This window comes from Eschrichtius robustus, chromosome 4, assembly GCF_028021215.1.
Source record: "Eschrichtius robustus isolate mEscRob2 chromosome 4, mEscRob2.pri, whole genome shotgun sequence".
NCBI lineage: Eukaryota > Metazoa > Chordata > Mammalia > Artiodactyla > Eschrichtiidae > Eschrichtius > Eschrichtius robustus.
In genome coordinates this window covers 104927884-104944109 of record NC_090827.1, presented here as the reverse complement: position 1 = coordinate 104944109, position 16226 = coordinate 104927884, and the positions used below count along the sequence as shown (strand labels likewise).

The window sequence follows — 16226 nt, the reverse complement described above, 5'->3', positions numbered from 1 at the left end:
AATGCTAGAGGAGGGGAGAGCTAAAATTTTAAATAGAACAATTAACAAAGGCCCCCCAGGAAAGTGATATTGGGCAAAGATCTGAAGATTGGGATTGTAGGAGTGAGCTCTGCAGAGATATGGAGAAAGAGCGTTCAAGACAGAGGGAACAGGGCTTCCCCGGTGGAGCAGTGGTTGAGAATCCACCTGCCAATGCAGGGGACACGGGTTCGAGCCCTGGTACGGGAAGATCCCACATGCCGTGGAGCAACTAAGCCTGTGCGCCACAACTACTGAGCCTGCGCTCTAGAGCCCGTGAGCCACAACTGCTGAGCCCACGTGCCACAACTACTGAAGCCTGCATGCCTAGAGCCTGTGCTCCACAACAAGAGAAGCCACCGCAATGAGAAGCCCACACACTGCGAGGAAGAGTAGACCCCGCTCACCGCAGCTAGAGAAAGCACGCACGCAGCAACAAAGACCCAACACAGCCAAAAATAAATAAATAAATAAAATAAAATTATTAAACAAACAGAGGGAACAGCTAAATACTGAGGCTCTGAGGTAGGAGTGTGCGGAGTGTTTCAAGACAGAGCAAGAAAAAGTCAGTATGACTTGAGGGGAGCAGATGCTTGAAATTAAAATAATGAAAAGGTTGCAGTTGTGGGTAATGGCAAGGTCTAGGGTACAGCCACGAGGATAGAGGGATAAATATGGTGAAAGACAGGTTGCTGGAAAAGAGTCATGTTGGAGACTAAAATAGTGAGCCAGGAATTTAAGTCTTCCAGAAAGGGGTGAAGTGACTTCGGTGTATGTAGATTAACTGCAGGAGGGATGCAAATAGGCCACATTTCTTTCTTTAAATGAAGTGTTTACTTGTACAAGTTTCTTTTATATGTCTTTCTGCAGCTGTACTCAATTATATAGCCAGCTTAATTTAATCACTACATTTGCTAAAGAAGTGAAATATTTAAAGGTGGTATGTTGCCAAATACCTCTAATGCATTTTATTTAATAAATTGTTTTGTTATTCAATTACCAAAATAGTATATCTTAGAGAAAACTGGACTTGATCTGTTGAGTGTTTTTTAAGGTCTCTCTATTAAATTCTGTTACATATTATTATATATCACTATTATATATATTATATACCACTATTATATATTAACGTATTTTATTATATAATAGTGTATTACATATTATTAACAAAATATCATTCAAAATACATGTATCTATGAAATCATTTTATCCTCAGGGCTTTTTATTACTTTCACTGTGACATCAACAAAATTTCTATAATATTTAATAATCATTTCTTAAGAACTCGGTGTACAAGTACATTTAGCATTGCCTCTAAACATTTTTTATTTTTTATTTACTGGTTGGATTTATATTATATTATAATTATATATATTTATATTAACAAAATAACTTTATATTAAGTGTTATAGCAGTGCAGCATAGTGGCTAAGCATATCTCCTTTAGAATGCTGGATGGCTTCTATTCGAATACTGGCTCTAACTCACTGGGTACATAGAGCTACTTACTAATTTCCCTGTGCTTCAGTTGTCTCATCTCTAAGATGGGGACGAGATTATTCCTCTCCTGGCTTTGTTAAAAACACAGAGTAAACTTTCAAGAGATATTATGATAAGACCGTGGCAAATTCTTCTCCTGATACTTATCAATGTGTATGATTTTGGATTTTAATTATCCCAGGGAATTTTTATGCCCAAGATCCTCAGAATATGGTCTTCCCCTCTTCTTACTTTTTCATTAACCTTTTACAAACTATTGTAGTTCACTAATTCTTATTTCCTCTCTTCACTAACCAGCTCACAAATTCCACAGGGGTCTATAGTGAAAGGCTTGATTGCTGTATTTGCATTTCCTACAGCCTTTTCTTGGACTGATGTTAACCGTCCAGCACAGTACCTTGCATTTACCACTGGTTTTCAGTGAAAATGTAGCGACCTCTGCTTTCTCTTTACTGTACTCTCTTTAAATTTGCTTAGTGTTTTAATTCTCAAATACACATGGTTTTTCATTTATAAGTAAGTATAGCTCTTTAACATTTATTTGGATAGTAAGTCTGCCCATTGTACCTTTTTCATGATAGCCATCATGTAGGCTTCTATTTTGGACATTTTTTCTCTTTAGTAGGAGTTCTGTCTTCTGCTTTCAGCAAGGGCAGGAGAAGTCAAAGACTGGCCAGCAGTGTGTGGTTGCTGTATCTTACTGTCCCAATATTGAAACACCAGAGTGAAACTGGGTTTAGTATTCTTAGCCTTCCTTCTTGTAGCAGGTACAAAAGCTGCCATAAGATTTCCCTGTTGTTTCAAACGACTATAAAAAATTCTCTGTCAGCATAACTGTACTGTATATAGAATGCCAAATATAAGCCATGTATAAGAAAACTGTAGAAAAGCTACCCAATTTGTCATTCTTGGCATTTGGAAATTATGCATATTACTCATGTATTTATTTTCTTTTCACCTGAATTATTTTTATCTTGATTTTAAAAAATTTTCCTTCCCTCTTATGAGTATAGCAAGATTCTCATTGGCCCTTTTGCAGTTTGTATCTTTATGTGATGATACTCCTTTCCCTCATTTTTATAGATTTTGGCCCTATTTTCTTGGCTGCCATCCAATTGTTCGGTCCTGGTCTTTGGACTTTTGATATTTTTAAATTCCTTTTTCCTTCCTACCATTTCGATCTCACTGTGTGTAAGAAAACTATTCAGCCCTAGTATTGCTATACCGTTTTGTAGAGAAATCTCATCCCCATCATATCAAGTATTTATTATTTTTATGATAGTCCGTATACCCAATTATACCTACACTTACAGATTTCCTACATCCTTTTGTGATTTTCGTCTTTTTCTCCCCTGTACCCAAATTGTCTCATTAATAGTAAACATCTATTTTCTTATCATGATCTTAAAGAAAACAGAATGATTTGTTGGAAAAGAAAATTTTCACAGTGTAAGTATGGCACACTGCCTAGCTAGTCCTCCTTTCGTGCTATTTGAACCAACCTTTGAAACAAAAGACCCAAGTGAACAACCTACTAAATTACTCACCCTTTGATTCTAATGTGGGTCCCCCACAGTTCTTACACAACCTGTTTCCTTTTTAGATCTCGATGGGTTCAAAATGTGAAACTCCTTCAGTATTCAAAATAGCCCTTTTGGGTGTCTCTTCGAAGCCATACCTTTTATTCATCTCAGTTGTTATCAGCGGCTGGCACACAGGCAAATGGTGAACTTTGAACAAGTAACAGCCGGATTCAGTTTAATTGGGCACGAAGCCTAGAACCTGGCAAAGTTCCTGGCACATAATGAGTGTACGATACCTATTGCTGAATGCATTACTTGAATGATATTCAGTTGAATATCCCAAGTTGGTGCCACCTTGATCTGACCATTTGTTCCCTAAAGCCCTCTGTTCTCTTATTCTTGACCTTAAGATATATATTATTATCGCTCTACCCTTTCTTAACGCCCTTACCTCCTTGAGCCTGACAATGTAGAATTCTCTCTTTTGTTCTTGTATTTTTAAAATTGTTTCTTCTCTAATTGTGTGAAGTTTTTAAAAAAATCTATATTCTACACAAATGAATTTTTATGTTATACTGTATAACTATACCACTGGAATCTATACAGATGAAATGTCGCTTTGTACAGTATAGCACCCAGCTTTATTTGTTCCCTTAAGAATTTTCTTCATATTTTGTAATATATCCCACATCTCACTGACATCTTAAAAGGGAACAGCTTTTTCCTCACTCTGATTCATCTCTCTTGCATTATTTTCCTCCTTTCCAAACAGAAATCATGTACAGCTGCCAAACATATTAATTATTTTGATTCTCATTTTGGCTTTTTCCTCCACATTTTATGACATCATTTATTTCTCTTCCAAAAGAATACTTCTGACTTTTTAAAGTAATTTATGCCCATCCTAGAGAAAATTTAAAAAATAAAGACAGTGTATATAGATTCAAATTCAAATGACCTCTGGACAGTAAGTCACTTACCATCTAGAGATTTTCCACTTTTTTTCTATGTATATATGTATATATTCTTCTAAACAAAGTTAAAGTTATACTATAATATATTCTTTTGTATTATGCTCTTTTAAACTTAGTGTTGTATCATGAATACTTTCATTTCATTAAATATTCTTCAGAACATGATTTTTATCAATGTGAAATATATATTTAGCCAATCCCCCTCTTTGGAACTTGGATACACTTTATTTGTATTTAATTTTTCACTTTTTTTTATTTTATTTTATTTATTTATTTCTGGCTGTGTTGGGTCCTCGCTGCTGCACGCGGGCTTTCTCTAGTTGTGTCGACGGGCTTCTCATTGCGGTGGCCTCCCCTACCGCGGAGCATGGGCTCTAGGCGCGCAGGCTTCAGCAGTTGCGGTGCATGGGCTCAGTAGCTGTGGCTTGCGGGCCCCAGAGCGCAGGCTCAGTAGCTGTAGCGCCCAGGCCCAGTTGCTCCGCAGCATGTGGGATCCCCCCAGACCAGGGCTCGAACCCATGTCCCCCGCATGGGCAGGGGGACTCTCAACCACTGCGCCACCAGGGAAGCCCTAATTTTTCACTTTTATAAATTATTCCATGAACAACATTTGGCAGATAAAATACTGTGTTTGTCTCCGAGTTTTTTCTTAAACTCTTGAGAGAAACTACTAAGTTAAAATTTATATAAACATCTTTACGACTCTTGATACATGTTGTCAAATTGTTCCTCTAAAAATATAATTTCTGTCTTTTCCTACACATAACTGTGGTCCGCTGCTTTTGGGGCCTGAAAATAGAGGGGCATCATTGCAGATCTGTGGTCAATAGCCAACGTGATGAGTCAATCACTTTCATTTATTTGCTGTTGAAATCCCCTCATTTCACCCTTTCTGTGAATACGTTAATTTATTCCTTAATTTGTTCCCGTGCTAATTTATTACTTCATTTTACTCTTCAAACAATATTCACTCATCAATCCAATGTTAGAACATCACTGTGTGTCAAAACCTAGGCGCCAGGTATGCTGAAGTAATTAAGTCATGGTCCCTGCACTTTGTGGCTACACTTAGTGGCTAATCAGAGGTAGGGACATGAGGATACATTCCTATTCATATTTCTTTGGGGAACATACATTTTAAAAGTTCTCCTGTATCAATATTAATGATCACTGTCTTCACAAATCTTCCATTTCTTATGCATATACATTATACGTTTAAAACGAAAATTTTACACTTATGTGGATTCCTTTCACTGTTTTCCATTATGATAATCCTAAACCTCATCCGTTTAAAGAACAGTGGGTTCCACATTTACTGTTCTCCTTTGTTATATACTGTGTGCTCTCAGTACATATGAACTGTGTGTGCGTGTGTGTGTGTGTAGAAAAACATGACAATTTAACAGTGGACATTTCTATGAAAGGGGAATAAAATCATAAATTGTGTTAATTTTTGTTAATTTTTTTTGTTTTTCTTTGTTTTCCAAACTTTCTACCATAAGCATATGTCTAATCTATAACCACGGAAAAATCATTTGCAAATTGAAGTTTGTTTACTCAACTATGGCTTTTATGACGTATGGAGCTTACTAACCTCCTATAGGCCTGAATACATATGTTTGGCTGAATTTGTTTTGCTGGTTGATGTCTAATTTTTTTGTTTGTTCAAATCATGTTTTTCCAGTGTCCTCTATGGAAATAAAATCACAGAACTCCCAAAAAGTTTATTTGAAGGACTGTTTTCCTTACAGCTACTGTAAGTATTTGATTGTTTCTGATCTGTTGAACCCAAATATATATTTTAGCCAGTGTACCATCTCATATATTCATGGAGGCTTCAGAAAAATTTGACCCAAAATGACATAGTTTAATGAAATGGAAAAGATTAGTCTAGTGGAGCTAACATTGATGATGGTTATTTATTTGAAGACACAACACTTTGAAATTGTTCCCAAACCTTTCTTTCCACATTGTCATAAATGTGGGCATCCTGGCTGTCCTTTCATTTATAGTCTGTGGAATCCTTGCCCTTTATGAAATTTCTCTGGTTTGATTTACCAATAGTTGGAAAGGAGAAAGACTTGGTAATAAGTTTATCCACCTTTGTCCAAAGAATCTGCAACAGTGACAGTACTAGAATAACATCCCCCAACACAAAGATGGTGTTTAGTAGCCTAGGACAGAGTGGTAACACTCAAATTAATCTTTAGTGAGAGAATTATCTGTCAATTTCCTGGACTTTAAAGACCACTCTGCTTAGAGAATAGCTACAACTTATTTGTCTCAAAAGAAGTATTTATGATACATATTTATAAGAATAAGACTTGACCCCAGATGTCTTAATTAATGCTCATATGAAAATGAGATTGAAAAAGTATGCTAATACTAAGATTGTTAGTGTTGGACCATCAAAATCTATTCAAATCACCAAACACTTATAGGGTATCTCATTTGGGGCACACACTGACCTAGCTGCTGTGGATAAAAAGATGAATATGATATAATTTCTTCTCTCAACTAGCTCACAGTCAGTCTACTTTAAAATTCTTAAGTTTAGAATGCTATTTTCTCTTTTGGATGTGTGTATTTGTTGGAGTTGGGGTTTGAACCACTTACTTGGTAAAAATTTATTCCTAATCTCACAAACAGCCCAAAGGTTGTTTTTTTTCCTTACTTGATAAATGTATGTTTATAATTACATCCTGTTATCCACATTTTAAACTTTTCATTATTATGCAGAAACATATTTTATATCACAACACAGTTCATACATATACACATACAGACACACAAATGAAACAAATCATTAACAAAACTGTTTAACCTCACTATGTATAGTACTGTGAATTCTGTTCCATTCTCTCTCTCTTCTTAATGCTACATAACTCAATAAATTGATTTTACAACAGACCAATCAGTCATGATAAATACTGACCTTTGTGACCTAGTGACTTTATTTGGGCATCAAGTTATTTTTTAACCCTTCATTTGCAGTGAAGTTAGCAAATATTGTTTCTGATCTTGAATAGTATGACTCTATATATATCATAGGTATAGCTAGGTACTATAGCCAAGTGTTGCCTATTTGTTATTTACTTTTGTGTCATTCTTTCACATTTTCTTAGCATTATTCTCCTCACCATTCACTTACATTCTCTTGCTACCACTGTCCTGCCTGGTACCAACACTAAAAATGGCACCTTTTTCTTTCCACACACACTTATTGGTAGTTGATGTAACAAGTGGGTTGATAAACACTGGGAATCTGTATGTAGATAAACCTTACTAAAAAAGCCAGCTTTCTCCCTCTGCCTTAAGTTCTATCTCTAGACTAAGCCTGCCAGAGCTAACGTGGCACAATTGACTCTTTATGGTTAGTTGAGAATTTGGTTAGGTTAAACATCTTAGATCTGCTTGAACAGATGAGATATTGAGGAGAAGAAGTAGGTAAATGGAAGGAACAAAAGAAAGTAGTGTTCAGTACTTCCCCCCTAATTTCTGGACCACCTGAATGTAAACTAAGTACAAAATGCTCAGAACGGCACTTTCTTTAGTTGTCTTCCAGGCTCCGCATCTTTTCCTTGTCCTTAGCATTGTGCTGTACAACTCCTTTCTTAGTTAGCTGACTAGTTAGGGAACATGGCCAGTGGCCCGTGTGTTGTGGCCCCAAGTGGGGAGGTATAGGATTAATCAGTCCACACCTCAAACCATGCCTCTAAGCTCTTAAGAAAGCATTATATAGATCACAGAGAAAGCCAAAACTGCAGTTTCTGAAGGAGGATAAAAAAGAGTACAGCAGGGAGAACCACCACCAGAAAGTCCTGGCTTTGCATGTGCAGGGAGTTGAGGTCTTAAAAAGGCAAGTAAAACTGAAATACCCTGAATTACAGAGATTCTGGTGGGCAAATGGGAAAACAGTTTTCAGTGTGTTAGATAAGAAAGCATCATACCCAAACCACATAGCACATATTTTTTGAGCTACTAAATATTTGTTAAAGTTCTAAGTATCAAAGCTCTGAACTGAATGGTGACAGAGAAAAAGAAGTATCAAAAAAATTCTCTGCCCCCGGAGGGCTAAACTGTCTTTGGGCAAACATGAGGGCCTGTATAAAATAGTTGACAAGACTAGGTAGCACTGACTGACTTCCTAGAGGAAGGAATACATTAGTTGGGTGGCAGTTGTATTCTGGAAAAGTCTTGTTCTGGAGAAGGTGGGCCTTCTGTGAGACCTTGATAGGCCAGAAGGTTGAGGCAGGTGGAGAGTCGGGCAAGTATACTCCCAAAGGTGAGGGAAGCATGAATACAAGTGCAGACACAGGGACATATAACCTACAAGAATGATGTTTGCCCAAGTATGATCTGTAAACCACAGTTCCACAGAATATTGATGCAGAATACCCCTGGTATATATGAGAAAAAACAAGTTTGTGGGATATTATGTTAAACCAAGTAAAATGGATATGTATAATGCAGAATGAGGGTCTTCCGTGTGATAATGCCACTCTCCAAGAGGATTATAAAGTAGTCGTTCAACAACAAATATTTATTGAGCACCTAGCACATGCCAGGCATGTGGGAAACATCAGGGAACAAAATAGACTAATATCCCTGTTGTCTGGACCTTATACCCTTGGGAGAGGGTTCATGCAAATGGCAGTCAGCAAGGACATAATAAATAAGCAAACCACACGTAACAGAAGGAAATGTGTATTTAAGAAAATAGAAAAAGTAGATTAAAGTAAAGGAATTGAGATGCTAAGGATAGGGGAGGGGCAAAGACAGGCTGACGGTATTGGAGGGAGTGGCCGGGGGAGGCTGAATGGAAAAGGTGACATTGCAGCCGACTCGAAGAAGCAACATAGTTAACCAGGCAGACATCTGGGAAAAGAGTGTTCCAAGCAGAGAAGAGAGTCTGGCAAGGAGACCTGTGTGGCTGGAGCTGAAACAGCCAGGAGTAGAAAACTTGGAGGTTGTAAAGTTCAAAAAAGGAACCAAAGATCCCATTGGGCATTATGGGCTATTGTCAAGTCTTAGGTTTTATTCAGAGCAAACGGGGGGGGGGGGGGGAGTCGTTTCATGGTTTTGAGAGAGGAGTGATGTAATCTGGTCTGTGTTTAGAAGTCTCACTCCAGCTACCGTTTTGAGAATGGACTGAACTTCTTTTTCACAGAGCAGCTCCAGGGACTAATGTTTTATGAGAACTTTATGGCACCCTTGACAGGAGACACTGGCTCTCACCCACCTTTGTCTATTGCTGTACTTCTACACATTCCAGAGAATATATTTAATAATTTTTGTTGAATAAATGTATAAGTACCACTAGATTTAGGCAATCCAGTCATTAGACATGACCCATGCTTTATCTGCCATGACCCCAAATCTTCAGCCTGTGATACCTCAATGATTACTTAATGTTGAGGGTAAAAGAAATGGATTTCTTGATTGGATTTTCTCAAGAACAACAGAGTCTTGAAGATGGGTTAATGAGATGCTACACTTTAATTCTACGACTATTTAATCAAACAGATTATTGAATGCCAACAAGATAAACTGCCTTCGGGTAGATGCTTTTCAGGATCTGCACAACCTGAACCTTCTCTCCTTATACGACAACAAGCTTCAGACCATGGCCAAGGGGACCTTTTCACCTCTCCGTGCCATTCAAACCATGTATGTACATAGGATTTGGATCAAACGTGATGACCATTGTATTCACTCTGAATTTGAGAGTTGAGTTCATTGCAAGTCATGTGTAAAAGTGTTCTGTATGTGTTTCTAAAAGGCATTTGGCCCAGAACCCCTTTATTTGTGACTGCCATCTCAAGTGGCTGGCGGATTATCTTCATACCAACCCAATCGAGACCAGTGGTGCCCGCTGCACCAGCCCCCGGCGTCTGGCAAATAAAAGAATCGGACAGATCAAAAGCAAGAAATTCCGTTGTTCAGGTAATTTCTTACTCTGTGTGACATTTCCCCAGCGTTACCCAAAACAGTAGTGAGATGTAGAGACAGCTGGCCTTGAGCTGAATTACCTAACATTGCAGAATCGTATTTCTTTTTCTTCTGCCCATGAAGGAAAAGAACTGTAGACGCAATTCATATAGCACTCCTACATGTAACCTTTTTAACACACTATCCAGCAGAAGAAATAAAGAAAAAAGACGCCTGGATACTTCATACTATAATCCCAGGGTTTGAATTTAACAGGGGCCTTTTAGCTAACTCAGTGCCTTTAAAAGGCTGTAAGTCTCACGTTTGTTGTATTGTTTTTCATTGAGCAATGTAAGGTAATTAATCATGTTTCCATTTCTTTAAGAAAGTGAACTGAGATTTGGTTACTTGATTTGCTCAGGCTCAGAAGTAGGGGGAAAAAAAGCTCCGGATTCCTTGCTTCTCACACCGAATGCCGTTTTCTTGTTTAGCATTCTCGCATTTTGAATAGGACTGTGAGGATACATTTTTTTTCCAAAAGGCCATCTTTTAACACTTTGGGAATATTACATTTACTTATAAAAAGTGAAATATAGATGCATTTTATTAATATTAAAGAGAAACATTGAAATTTACTGTTTGCTTAGGTATAATCTTTTCTATCTTCTCATAATAAAATGCATTCTATATGTTTTGGGTAGTATGCTACCTAACTATTCCAGGAGTTACTTCACATTCGGCAGTTAATTTATACTAAAAAGCTAATATCAAAACAAAGCCCTTTATTGTCCATGGTTCCAGATGCATTTCCTACTCACTGTACATGATTATACTTCAGCCACTGCTGTGAATATACATTTTTCACTTAATTATCTATAGTAACTTTAGTCCATTCTTAATCTAATATAACTCATATCTCTGCTTGCTGACATTCAGGTGCATCTTCTATTTTTTTTCTCTTTTTTTATTTAGCTAAAGAACAGTATTTCATTCCAGGTAGGTTTTGCTCGGTAGTAGGACTAACTGCAGACACCTTTTCCTCACCTTATAAAACGTAGCTTCTAAAACTTTGATATGCATGCTTTGGAAAATCCAGTGGGTACTCTGTAGCTAGATTTCCTTCTGCATAGATCACTTGTAGCTGTTTCCTGAAAACCTGACCTTTGCATGCAGCTTCTGATGTTAAACATATTACTATTAGACTCCCACCTTTTTCTCTCTCTCTCACTTTGGCACATTATCTGAAATTTCTCACAGTAGCTAAAATGTTTCAATCTATGGCTTTCTACTTAAATAATTTTCTCTCCTTATGTTGTATATCTGCCCTTTCAACCTGTTTTTAAAATATAGCATCTTAAGCTGGTTTTAAAGACAGAGACCTTTCTGTTGTCAAAGAACTAGTTCTACATGAAATCAGTTACAAACACAGAACTGTTTTCCATCATGAGATTTACTTTTTTATAGAGATTTTTTTATACTAAAAAAGTATCCCTTACTTTTTGCTTTACTTTGCTTGCTGTTGCTTCACTTTTTATACCAAAGCAGCAACTTCCTGCTGATTTATGTGCAGTTGTACTTTGCTTGTGATTTAAAATTCTTAACATCCCTGGAGTCACAGTATAATAACTCCACAAAAACAATATTGACATCCATCCTGAAAGCATCAGAAGTTCATGGGCACCAAATGCCTTGGATAACTTAGGCAGATATTTCTTAGAAAAATAATTGAAATGTTTTACCACTGCAGTCTTAACACTATCAAGGCTGATGATTCTAGAACTAGCTCTTTGAAATATGTTTCTTTACTTATTTTTTCCTTGCCTGCCAATTGTGTAAAATGCCTCTTGACTTGTTTGTTTTAAACCATTATATAAAAATACATGTTAGTAGTTCGTTGGCTACATTTACAATATCCTGGGTCTATTCTAGACTATAATATATCTTAATAGTTATAAATTAAAAAAATATTTATAAGGTGTTAGTATGCAAAAACATACTTATTTTCTTAAGAAGAACTCTGGGTTTGGTCTCTATTTTAAGGAGATATGCGTTGCTTGCCATTGTTGAATTATAATATGAATAATTGTATGCATTTAAGAGATTTTGTTTCATTACATATTTTGACTTGAATGATCAGTAATATATATATTGCACTGGCTGCATAAGAAGTAACATGTTGAAAAGAACAGTTGATTGGCCTTCATTGGCAATCTTTAAAATTCAGTGTTTTTACCCAATTATTAAGTAGAAAGTCATCTGATAGCTATTACCCAGAAAAAGCCATTTTGAAAAACAGAACCCCTATAGGATAAAACATCGATATTACTTAAATCCCCAAATTAGAGAAGTGAATATAATTATCAAATTATTTAATCTGTCACATTTAAATATGCTTTATCAATAATTTAGAAATTAATATTTCAAATTCACCAAATAAGGAACAAAAGTCAGGTTGTTTTCATAAATTCTGATACAGTTTTGCCCTCTTACTAACAGCAGCCAAAGTAGGTTTGGGAAAAAAAAAAACAAACAACTTTTATATCAGATATCATGGCTTAATTGTCAATTTCTGGTCATTCAATTTACATGATTTAAACAAATAATTATAGAAGTCAGGACTCAGAAGAATTCTTTGGGCCTCTCCTCCCTTTTTTTTCCAGATTTTAATTAAAATATGAGCTTGCCTAAAGAGCAACCATAAAATAAGCATTGCCATTGCATTGAATGCAGATTATTTTCAGTGTAAAATACCTCGTGTATCTGTCACTTAGACTTTGTTCCCTGTATTTCCTTATTTCACGTTTTAAATGAAAGCTTAAACTACAATACAACAGATCCTCAGTAAATGCCACAGCATTAATTGGCAAATGTATTGAAACTGTTATATTCAGCTTTGCAAACTTCTTCCGAGATCCTGATTCCATTTCAATTAAGTGACATTATTTATAAGTTGGAAAGATCATTACGAAGCATGTAAGCCACAACCTAAGGTTTAATCCAAGTGTTCCAGTGATAGTTCTTGAAGATCTCACGATTAGTTTTTCACTTCATTTTACATGTCTACTTGCCTACCACCATTCTGGATGGCATCTAGAGATTACAGTGAGCACTCAAAGAAAATTTATCTTGTGGAGACTTCATTTTTTTAGAGGAATTGACAAGAACTTAATTTGTGCTGTGCATCTTGTATGCCATTGCTTTTCCTGTAAGACCACTGTGCTTCAAAAAATGATTATGAAAGTTTACAAAGCATGACGATTCTTGTCACACCAGGCCATTCCCCGATAATTGCCACAGTAAGGGAGGAAGGAAGAGACCTGAGTGAGTTTTATATACGTGTATGTGAATCTTAACTGGGTTTACTGTCTTTCTTTCCTTCTTGGTGATCTTTACTTTTGCAGGAATTCACCATTTTGGCTGTAAGTAAAAGTGTCTGATCTGAAACATGATATCCTCCCTTTTCAATCCTGATGTATCTTCTTTTAGTCTCACTCTTTTGCACCCTTTTTTTTTTTTTTTCCAAGAAGAAACCACAGATCTTTTGAGCCTCTCTGTTGTCCTTGTAGCGCACCTTCAACTTCTTCCTGGATGTTGTTCCCGAAAGCTGTTGTTTCCATTCTGCAGTTCTGAGGAACGTTGGAGGCACCTTTCAGTATAGCCCCTTCTTTGTGTTTCCAGGGCATCTTCGGTAGTAATACTCTTACTATGGTCATAAACATTCTGCGGGGAGAATGCATGTCATGTAAACAGTATTACGTTTCCAGAACGTCTGTAGCTTTTCTCCTGCTTCCCTTCATCTTTCCTCTTGGTCTTACCTTTGGCCTAGTGGATGGTGTAGTGGTTATGTAGCGAGATTTTCTGTTGTGCTTGATCTAACCATGTGGTTGCCAGGTATGAGTAAAACATGGTTCCGTCAAGCACCATGGAACGTCACGCAGCTTTCTACAGCATGACAAGCTGCTGAGGCTTAAATCAGGATTTACTTGTTTCTTTTTATAAAATCAAAATGAACAAAAGAGGGCTTTTTAAGCATTTCTGAAGATTATGTGAGAGGGAGAGAATAATAAAAGACCATAGAAAATTTAAAAACCTGAGTCCATCTATTTGCCTTGAAAGCCCTAATTGAAAATGATATCTAGGCATATGTTTATTACTGGATACATTTTAAATTCTTGACTCAGAGAAAAAATAAACTTTTTCACAACTAGTAGCCATTGTGTGATTAGCTGTCACATAGTCTAGAATGGCTCATAACTGGATCAGCAGAAAGTACAGCTGTGAAAAGCTCAACTCTGTTAATGTTTTCCTGTCCTGTGAATCTGGTTACTCTTTTTTCCAGCAAATTCCAAGCCCTTGTTTTAACCCTCTCCTGACATCCATTGACCAAAATTCCCCAAGTTGTCTCCCTGCTGCATAATCTATAGTTATCTTACTTTTTTCTTCCTACAAATAAACAAATATTCTAACCTTCAGACTCAGTATCTTCTCTTCTGGCTTGAATCCTCAATAGGTACAGAAGATTATCGATCAAAATTAAGCGGGGACTGCTTTGCCGATCTGGCTTGCCCTGAAAAGTGCCGCTGTGAAGGGACCACAGTAGATTGCTCCAATCAAAAACTCACCAAAATCCCAGACCACATTCCCCAGTACACTGCAGAGCTGTAAGTTCATCTCCCAACAAAATCCGGTTTGGGAGGGAAGGAATGAAAGCATCAAAGCATTGGAATTTTTGTCTTGCCCTTTCATTCTCAATAATTACATTAATTTTAATTGACACACATTGGCATAACTCTTCTTTGTACAAGTATATGTATTAGAGGCTTTCTTACTTCATCTTTCTGGCCCAAGGTACAACTATAGAAATTAACTCACCTCTCAAAAATTCAGTTAGCACTTAGTAGTGCTAATAATAATACATTCATTTGATATTTATTTCTTGGATATTACTTATATCCAAACCCATTTCTAAGCACTTAATAGATTTTTAATGTAGTCTTTTCAGCAACCAAATAAAATAGTTCGGAGTCACCATTTTGAATCTGTGTTAATTGTGAATTCAATCAGAGTCCTTTTTTTATCAGCTATGCTACTTCACTGACTCACAAGTGGAAGGATTCAATGTTTACCAAGTATGAAGCACAAAGGATAGTTTTTTTCTGAACAATGGATATCATAGCAGGAAAAGCTAAAAAGACAGAGTGTAATCAGATCTATATTTATAACACTAACATAGGGCCTAGCACATACGAGGTTCTAAAATATGTTTGAATCATTTATAGATTCTGTGCCCATGTATGTTGGCCTTCACTGACTTTTATTTATAAAAGTATGACATTTAATGTTAGTGTTTCTAAAAATCCCAGAAAAACCTAGTGAAACCTCATCATTTTTAGAACATCTTAGCAATGTTTATGTCTAGCACCATCTGGTATTTTTCATTAACTGCTTTGCAAAGCTGGTTGTCTTTTTGTGCATGTATAATTCTCTTGTCTTCAACTAGATTATAGCCCCTTGATGACAGAGATTGTGTTTTATAGTTTATCTCCCACAGTGCCTATACTCATGCCCGTTTAAGCAATTTGAATAATTAAAAATAATATAATGCTTTCAAAAAGATGACAGAAACTCACTACCTAGTGGTTATAATGATGCTTTTTAAAATTCTGTTAGTTCATGAAGCTATTTCATAGGTCCAGGACTTTAGAAATGCATGGAGACCATGCAGTAAAAGCCCTGAACTCTCTATTTACTATCATGGAGGGAGTTACATTTACTTCCAATAATACTACAAACAGTAATTCAAATTGTATCTTCCAGCATGATAACACTTTAAATAAGTTTACTTGTCACTCAGGAATTTAGAAATTCATATCTAATTCATCTTTCAGCAAAGGTTGTGTGTGTTTTATGAAATTAAGTTTTTTTTAATTATACCTTTAAAAATCAGTACTGGGAAGAAAATATTTGTAAAACATATATCTAAAATATATATATATACATCTGCTCAGGGACTCATATCCAGAATATATAAAGAGCTCTTACAACCCAACAATTAAAATGTACCTTACCCAGTTAAAAAGTGGTCAAATTATTTGTATGGACATTTCTCCAAAGAAGATATACAAATGGGCAATAAGCACATGAAAAATTACCCAGTATCATTAGGCATGAAGAAAACACAAATCAAAACCATAATGAGAAAAAAAAAAAAAACCACATAATGAGGTAGCACTTCACAACCAGTGGAATGGCTTTAAAAAAAGACAGTAACAGGTGAGAG

The 16226-nt window shown here is 36.3% G+C and overlaps 1 protein-coding gene across 2 annotated transcripts in view; it reads left to right on the top strand.

The window, feature by feature from the left end:
• SLIT2 (slit guidance ligand 2) overlaps positions 1-16226 on the top strand; it is a 380353-nt gene that overhangs the window by 281553 nt on the left and 82574 nt on the right. Inside the window, exons 12-16 of one of the 2 annotated variants that reach the window (XM_068543161.1) lie at positions 5700-5771; positions 9542-9685; positions 9798-9961; positions 10919-10942; positions 14457-14607. In XM_068543161.1, the coding sequence (XP_068399262.1) occupies positions 5700-5771; positions 9542-9685; positions 9798-9961; positions 10919-10942; positions 14457-14607 (555 nt within the window). The remainder of the gene's footprint in view (positions 1-5699; positions 5772-9541; positions 9686-9797; positions 9962-10918; positions 10943-14456; positions 14608-16226) is intronic. The other variant, XM_068543162.1, reaches the window with a different exon arrangement.